General features: G+C 31.4%; 1 protein-coding gene across 1 annotated transcript; it reads left to right on the plus strand.

Moving 5' to 3' along the window:
• Window positions 1-1,832: 1,832 nt before the first annotated feature.
• On the plus strand, window positions 1,833-5,282 carry LOC110806920 (Tetratricopeptide repeat (TPR)-like superfamily protein). Its single transcript, XM_022031911.2, has one exon. The coding sequence runs from the start codon at window positions 2,170-2,172 to the stop codon at window positions 4,744-4,746; it is 2,577 nt and encodes an 858-aa protein (XP_021887603.1). The 5' UTR covers window positions 1,833-2,169; the 3' UTR covers window positions 4,747-5,282.
• Window positions 5,283-9,750: the final 4,468 nt, after the last annotated feature.

Raw genomic sequence — 9,750 nt, forward strand, 5'->3', positions numbered from 1 at the left:
TTTTCGGTTAAGCTGGTTTCTGAGCGTTCAGGGTTTGAGCCGGGGTTAGGGTTTTATTTTTTGTGATGTGTCAGAGCTCCTTGATAATCAAACCTTGTTTGGATTTTAGACGAGTTCTGATAATAGAATGTGTTAGTACCTTCCTCGTTGCTCGGATTGCTGCTTTAGGGCTCGAAAACACTACCTCAATGAAGGTTTTTCTTTATTTTAACTCAAGGCAGAGATCCATGTGGCAGTGTGGGCATTTACACCATGTTTAGATAAACTTTAGTGATGGTTAATTAATGTATGTTAATGACAATAATTAGATGATAATGACATAGGATGAGGATAGCAAAATTTTTTATGTTTGGATGATTGTATATTAATGTATATTAATGATATATTTTTATTTGGATGATAGGATAGTATGGTTGTATTTTTAATCAAATTACTAATTTATCCTTACCTATTTATGTGACAGTAAGTGATATATAAGAAGTATATAATAAAAAATAAATAAATTGTTTATCAATATAATTATATTTGTATTTAAATAAATAATTATTACAAATTAAATTTTTATATTTAATAAAATAAATAATAAATTATGAAGATAAAAATAGAATTGAGTATATTATATGGGGGTATAAAGAGAAAAAAAATAACATGTCATTCACATACTACTAATTCGGTGGTTTTAAAATTCATCCCAAATTTGCCAGTCAGATACCGTTTGTTACTATTGGAAGTTGAAACAAACATGATTTTTTCATCCCTGTGGAATACTATATATTAAAATTTTATCATCTACTACGATCCAAACAGAGTGTTAACTTGGGAGAGGTCCTGGGAATGGTCGGCTGATATAGGAATGGGGGTCCTGTACAGAGTGGTGACGCTAGAAATAAGAGGATACTGCAGTTGTTTGGGTAGTCCTTGAAAGGGTTTACAATAGGGACTTCGTCAAGTTCAAAGACCGATTTCATGACTCGCCACCAACCTCTAGCTTTAATTCCTTCTGGAATAAATATTCTTCTATATTTCTTACCCCATGACTCGGATAGGACACAGAAGCAACCTCTTTTGTTCCTCCCGAGTGCCAAACTGAGAGAGTTATTTTTACCGTTGAGGTTTTTACCCCATATTTGACTTCCCTTATTCCATTAGAAGTTGCTCAGGATCTCCATAAGCCACATGTTTTTGCTGATTCTCAGCTTGTCCATTTTTTTTCCTGCCCATGCTATGTTAAACGATTTGTTGTCGATGAGTACAAATTTTTTATTCAGACAGTTTGACATGTCTATATAGATTTTGGGTCGGCCTTATCAGCTGATCACCGATTCGAGGCTTCTCTAACTTTTTGTTTGAGTTTAGTTTGGATGAAGAAAGGATTTGGGAAAGGGATTTAGGTCTGGTTAGCTTTGAGAGCAGTGTTCGAGGAAAGAGAGAGGATAGGAGATAAACACATTAGATTTTAGACCTGATGCGGTTCTAAACAAGTATATATACATATATTAAATAAGTTTTAAGAACATATAATCATATAATATTGTAGAATATTCACAATAAAATTGTTTGACGATGTACTTTAGTACTAGCATTTAGTTAATTAGTTGTAGAAATGGTTAATATTGGTTTATGAATTATTATGATTTATACATTTATTGTTTGTTTTAATTTTTATTAATAATTTTTAATTATAAATAATCTTTTTAATAAAAATCAAGATAATATACCAATTGGAATAGAAGTAGACCAATTCAAATCAGTTCAATCAATCTTTAATCGAATAAATTTTAGGTCAATCTTCAATATGACAAAATAATTTAGTCTAATTCTGTTCAATCATGCTCTATTTGAGATTTGTTCATAATTAAAAAACACATCTTAAAGGCATAAAATTGATGCTGAATTATGATATTCACATAGATTTAGAACAACTTTCTGCTATACAAAAATTGAAGAAGCTAACGAGCATATTAGATATATGATTGTGGGAAAAGTAAATCAAGATGAGCCTCCTTAATTGATGGACTGCAGAATTAGAACAGAAGCATGTCGATACCCATCATCTTCTCTTCCCTCCAATTTTTATCGCCTCCAGTGCACGGCACTGGTCGCCGATCAATGAGTCTTTTGATATTCGCAACGAGCAAGGTGCAAGAACTCGAGATTTGAGCAAAAAAAATGCGATTTTTTTACAGACTGAGGTACCACGTCTTAATGAAACCAGTTGCAGGTCATCTAACACATGTTCACAATACTACAAAGAAGCAAACCTTCTTAAGCTTCTCCTCCTTGGCGTTTACTTCCGATTTTTCTAAAAACCCACATTCTCCCTTCCTTAAAACCCGGTTTAAAAGGCGTGAATTGGCCAATTTCTTGCAACTGTATGTATCAGATAATCCCGTTTACTATAAGATGATACATGGTCAGATTGTCGTTTTGGGCTTTGAGTCGGATACATTGCTTCTGAATATTCTATTGAAAGCTTATTCAATCTGTAATCATCTCGACGATGCACGTAAGCTGTTTGGTAAAATGTGCAGTAGGAACTTAATTACTTGGTCGACGATGATTTCCGGGCATGCCCAACATGGGTATAACGAGGATGCTTTGCTGCTGTTTTCGGAATTAAGAGAAGTTTGTGATGAAAGTCCAAATGGGTATATTCTGGCAAGTCTTATTCGTTCTTGCACACAAATGGGTAATAGTGGTGATCATCTTGGCTTTCAGATACACGGTTTTATTGTTAAGAGTGGTTTTAGTCAAGATGTTTATGTGGGAACCGCTTTGATTAATTTCTATGCGAAAAATATTTCTGTAGATGAAGCAAGAGTGGTTTTCGATGATCTTGTGGAGAAAAATGAGGTGACTTGGACTACGATTATAGCTGGGTATGTCAAAAGTGGTAGAAGTGAAGTGTCCTTGCAGTTGTTTAATCAAATGAGAAAAACTAATATTGTCCCTGACAAATATGTACTATCTAGTGTTTTGAATGCCTGCTCAGTGCTGGAGTTTGTTAAAGGTGGGAAGCAAATTCATGCTTATGTTTTGAGGAAGGAAGGTGGAACAGACATGGATGTTTCCGTTATTAATGTGCTTATAGATTTTTATGTGAAATGTGGAAAAGTGAAAGCTGCAAGGAGACTTTTCGATCAGATGGTGGTTAGAGATGTTATTTCATGGACAACAATGATAGCAGGGTACATGCAGAATTCATTTGATAGAGAAGCCATTGCGCTGTTTACTGTGATGGCCAGACTGGGTTGGGAGCCAGATGGGTTTGCTTGCACAACTGTTCTCACCTCATGCGGTTCACTTGAGGTTCTAGAACATGGAAGACAAGTGCACGCTTACACTATCAAGGCTAATCTTGAAAAGGATGAGTTTGTTAAAAATGGGTTGATAGATATGTATGCAAAATGTGATTCTTTGGTTTATGCAAGACGTCTTTTTAATGATATGACTTTTTATAATGTGATATCTTATAATGCAATAATTGAAGGATATTCAAGACAGGACAAGCTATTAGAAGCTTTGGGTCTTTTCCATGAGATGAGGCTAAGGTTGCTTCCACCAAGTCTTTTGACATTTGTTAGTCTTCTAGGTTTATCTGCTTCGTTATTAATCTTGGAACTGAGCAAACAAATTCATGGTCTCCTATTCAAATTTGGGCTCTCTGAGGAAATTTTAGTAGGCAGTGCTCTAGTAGATGTTTACTCTAAGTGCTCATTTATCAAAGATGCAAGACTTGTCTTTGATCAAATGAACGAGAAAGATATTGTAGTATGGAATGCAATGTTTTTTGGCTACACCCAACAGTTGGAAAATGAAGAAGCGCTCAGGCTATATTCAGAATTACAGTTATCAGGAGAGAGACCTAACGAGTTCACTTCTGCTGCTTTAATTACTGCATCTAGCAACCTTGCTAGTCTCCAACATGGTCAACAGATCCATAACCAGATCATAAAAATGGGTCTCGAATTTGATCCATTTGTAACAAATGCCCTGGTTGATATGTATGCTAATTGCGGAAGCCTTGAAGAGGCTCATAAGACCTTTAGTTCTACAATTCATAGAGATGTTGTTTGTTGGAATTCTATGATTACATCATATGCAAATCACGGGGAAGCCAAAAGAGCTCTTAAGATGTTTGAGGAAATGATAACACTGGGAATAAAACCCAACTATATAACATTTGTAGGTGTTCTATCAGCATGTAGCCATGCTGGTCTTGTAGAAGATGGGTTTCAACAATTTGAATCGATTCCCCAGTATGGTGTTGAACAAGGGCCAGAACATTATGCCTGCATGGTTTCTCTTTTAGCCCGTTCTGGTAAACTCTATGAGGCTAGAGAGTTTATTGAGAAAATGGCAGTGAAACCATCAGCTGTAATATGGAGGAGCTTGCTTACTGCATGTAGAGTTGCTGGTGATATTGAATTGGGGAAACATGCAGCTGAAATGGCAACTTCAATTGATCCGGCAGATAGCGGGTCATACATTCTACTTTCAAATATCCTTGCATCTAAGGGTATGTGGGCTGATGTGAAGAAAGTGAGGGAGAGAATGGACTATCATGGAGTAGTGAAAGAACCTGGGTGTAGTTGGATTGAAGTGAACAATGAGGTTCATGTGTTCATTGCAAGAGACACAACTAATCATATAAGCAAGCTAATTTATTCAGTATTAGATAATTTGATCTTGCAAATGAAAGATTGTTACATACATGACACTATTACACTTCTGCTGAATGATTGAGGAGAAAAATGGTAACAGTGGAATATTTATTTATTCTTTAATTTGGAGATCTTCAGCAGTTATGAAGAAGAAAACTTTCTTGCCCATGTGAGTGATTCTGAGCACAAAATTACATATTTGTTCAGGGAGATATTTGAGTTTCAGCAATTGTTTGGTTTGTGGATTTGAAAGAAGATTTGGATGATAGCTGCTGTATATGAACTTGTAGTAACATTTTCCTGGTCTTGAGTACAAATTAAATAAACACGAGAGCTGCTGAATGGCGAAGGTTATGGTTTTTCCTTATAATGGAACCATAAACATTAGTCAAAAGCTTGTGGTTTGGAAATAGTTTTGGGGGCATATTGTAATCGGAACATCAAGTTAATCGGTGAATATTCTGAAACTCTAGTTCATCCTTTTGTTACTGGAGTGGAAGAGAGAACTGAAACATATGGTAAAGGTCTCCAGAAGATTATTGTTGTATGTATATATTTTAAATTAGCTCATTTTGTACTGAGAAACGTGAAATAATAACAATAGGATTGCCCTCCTCATTCATCCTCTAATGCAGGCTGCCAAGTTATTTGTCTTTGAATTGGTGAGCGCTGCTTGCCTATCAATTACTTGCTACTAGAACTTCAAATTGCACCTGTATATGACTTATGCTGAGATATTTTCTCCATAAGCACTAGGCACTACAAATTATTCAATCCTTTGTTTGATGTCAAAAGATAAGCAATAGAATAAGATAAAACTAAAAAAGTTTTCTTTTGAAAAATAAAAACTACAGAAGTACGAAAGTTGAATGAAAAATTTGTTTTCTTTGTGGGTTGGAAGAAATTTGTTAAAACTTGGTGAAGACACAGATTTATGTTTTTACCAAATTACCCTTGTATATTTTTGCTTATTCCAAACTACTTTTTACCATTTATTTTTTTTTCGTTAACAATTTGGCAGTCTTTCATAATGATGATAATATTTTACAGATTATTATGGGCCAAAATTTTTTGTTGGAGAAATTAAATATGGTAATAGTAATTAATTATAGTAATAATTAAATATGATAATAATAATTAATTAAACCGTTGGAGAAATTAAATGCGGTAATAATAAGTAATTAAATATCGAAATGTTAGTAACATATTTTTAATTATCATTTCCGGATGTATTAATAAAAAAAATTTAATTCAATATATCACTAATTTAAATTTGTTTAGTATACGTAATAGTTAGATTTAATATATTATTTTGTATGACTAATTTATTAATGTAAATGGTTTATTATTATTTAAAATAATTAAAAAATAAAATGATATTAAATATTTCAAAATTCTAAATTAACTAATATTTATTCATAACATACATTATTATTTTGAAGATCTAGAAGCTCACTGATCTACCACATGAAAAGAATGTGATTTGATGTAAATGCATGTACAAAGTTAAGTTCCTTGATAATGGAACATTAAAAAGATGCAAAACAAAATTTGTTTACTCAAAAGAAGACTTGGATTATCATAAAACCTTCTCGCTAATTATAAATATTGTTTTTATTAGGCCACTTATGTCTCTTAAAGTCATTAAAAATTGATATTTTCATCAATTCAATATTAATAATGTCTTTCTACATAGAGAACTAAATGAAAAACCCTACGCAAAGTTGTCATCAAGCTATCCTAATGGTAGGAAGCTAAAAGTTTACGAGTTGCTAAAGAATATAAATGGGCTCAAGCAAGACTCATGGTAATAGTACATAGAACTTTCAACTTTCATCATTTAGTAGGAATTTTTGCAGTCAAAGATATATTACAACTTGTTTATACAACCATATGGAAAGATTTTATTGTATTATTGACTTATGTTGATGATATAATCATAGTAGCCAACAACATGAGAACAATTGATAAAACTGATATCAGTGATGAATGAAAGACTCAAGATCAAGGATCTTGAGAAACTTAGATACTTCCTTAGCATTGAAGTTGCACAGTCTAGGGAAGGAATTCACATATGCCAACGCAAATGTGTCCTAAATTTATTAAATGACACATGAATCTTGGGTGTAAGGATATCATAACTACTACTTGATCAGAATCTCAAATTATCAAATGATGATGGTGAATTAATTCCTAATTCAACCATGTATAAGAGAATTGATGGGAAACTTATGTATCTAACTCTTATAAGACCATATCTATCTTATTCAACGCAACTTCATAGTCACTTGATAGAGCATCTGAAGGATCAACACCTAAATGTAGCTTAAAAAGTCTTGAGGTACATAAAACATTTTTTAGGAGAAAGTCTTATACTCATACTCTTCAGCATTGTAACTCAATACTTATAATTATAGTGTTTAAGGAACTTGCCCAAATATGCAAAGATTAATGACTAGATATTATGTCTTCCTTGGATCTTCCTTAATCTTTTGGAAGTCAAAAAAACAAGACACCATTTCACACTCCTCAACAAAAGTTGAATATCGGACCAGAACTAACCTTTATTGTGAATTGACATAGATAAAGTCTTACCTACTAAGTAACTTAGGTATTAGGCATTAACAAACTACCATCATGCATTTTGACAAGAAAGCTACAATATCATTACAACAAATTATATCTTCTATGAGAAGATAAAACACATAGAGTTGAACTGTCATTTGATTCGTAGAAGATTCAGAGTTGAAGTATTATGACAAAACATGTAGGAAACAAATAACAAATTACAGATATCTCCACTAAGGTTCATCTGAGTGGCCTCTTTCACTCTCACATGTCCAAGATAGGAGTAAAAATATCTACTCTCCATCTTGTAGAAGGATGTCAAAGTATGGTCAGACTAACCCGAGAAGAATCCAAATTAAAGTGGGATGTAAAGCTCCATAAGAGATTGAAGTATGTATATGTATAGGTTTCTTTAGGGTAAAGAAAAATAATTGCATGTATTAGAGGTGTACATCTGCCTCTTTCCTGTACATATATAAACATCATTTTTTCTCTTTAGAGAGATAAAAATGTTTGAGAGAAAAGACAACCCTTTTAAGGTTTTTTTTTCCTCTCATCTCTGCGTGTTTTCATTCTCCTTCCCTCTTTTTTCCTCTTTCCCTCAGGTTTTTCACCTCACATGTCATCATTGAACTTTTATTTACCCTCTTTGTGAGAAAACTTGATAACTTAGTTAAGGATGGATGAGATAGAAGGCTTACAAGCTTTACATTGATCAAACCCAAACTTCTCTACTTCTCTAATTCCCTCAATTTCTCTATTTCTTGTTATCACAACAATTGTAATTTCATTTGTTGTTCGATGATTTAATGATTTCGCAATTGGAAAATATGTTGTGCAAGTTGATGAAGAAGATGAGATTGGGTCACTGGTGAAGAAGATGAAGTTAAGGCTTGTGGGTGAACATAAAACAGGAAAACATGAAAATGTTAAGGTTTTTGGTAGGTTAAGCAGCTTCCATAAATATCCTTTTTTTCCTACCATCCACTCTAATGTCATGTTGTTTGATACATTACACTCTCTTAAGAGAAAATAAATATATGAAATGAGATAAAATCTTTTACATATTTTTTTTAAAATTGCAAGAATTTAGGGGGAAAATATCGATTTAAAGAGAAAAAAAAAACACAACTACCGATTTGATATTTAAGTATAAAAACCAACTCATTATATTAAAAATTAAAATTAAAATTAATTAAAAATTTATATTTATTGTCTCATAAAAATTTATAATGAAAATTAATTAATTAATTAAATATTTTAATAAAATTATAATACATAATATAAAATTAAAATATAATTTTTGGTATAGAAAATACGACTATTATCGAAGTTAATCCCTGAACTTTGATAAATAATTTCGTCCAAAAAGTATTTTCTATGTACTTTAATTTTAAATAAAAAAGATCAGGCATGGCTTTTTGTATATGAATATATTTAATTTGTTTTGTCAGAAACTAATCAAATTGAATCAGATTAGGGTTGGCACAAAAAGATTGGCAAATTTGAAATTGAAACTCCAAAATCCATCTAAATGTGACCCACTATATATATATAATTTATTATTACTATAAATATTTTAAATTTAAATTGATAAATATAATATATTATATAAAAAATATAATTGATATGTAAATATAATTATATTTACATTGATAAATATAATTATCATATAGTATTATCTATTAATAAATATATATTTGTATTTTTTAGTAAAATTACCGTTCGAATTCGGATTGGATAATGCCCAAATTCAATACAGTTTGAAAAATTAAAAAGATTTAAATCAACTTTACATTTAGGATGAGCTTGAATTTTCTCTTCAAAGAGCATTTCATATTTAAGCTTAATAAAACTCGTAAAAAACTCACTTCATTGTAATAAATCACGTCTTGTTTAGATGGAAAAATCAATTCTAATAGAAAAATACTAAGAAACTCAATAAAATACCACGAATTAAGGAAAAAAAGTTCAAAGGCAGTGAAACTGTTGATTTCATGGGATTCAATTTATGTTAAGGTTGTTGAGTTTTAAATTTACCATGTGGTCTTATATGTGTAAATTACTTTACATAAAATGCTATTAGATTAGTTGGGTTCGATTAAAGATGATCCGATATGGTTAAGGATATATTAGAGTTTAATGCATCAACTTAAAGTGTGAACTTTATTTTATGTATAGAGACCAAATCTGTAATTTTTAATTTTATGATTAGTCAAATTAGGGATATAGAAAATTTACAGATAAAATTTGTTTATAAATATACGGTTATGGTTCCCAAATTACACATAATATTTTTCTATTATGATATCTTATCATCAGAAATAAAAAATGTGTGAAAACTCAAAAGACTACGTGCTAATTTAAAAAATTTATTGCAAAATGTACATATTTCTTTCGGTGTAGATTCATGTACGTTTCTGTTACATATATAATCTCTTTAATTTGATATGAGTTTGGTTATTTAGATTTCAAATTTATTTTTGAAATCCCTACAAGAGTTTTCTTAAAGGGTTTT

Source organism: Carica papaya, chromosome 6, assembly GCF_054855325.1.
Source record: "Carica papaya isolate Zhongbai chromosome 6, ASM5485532v1, whole genome shotgun sequence".
Classification (NCBI taxonomy): Eukaryota; Viridiplantae; Streptophyta; class Magnoliopsida; order Brassicales; family Caricaceae; genus Carica; species Carica papaya.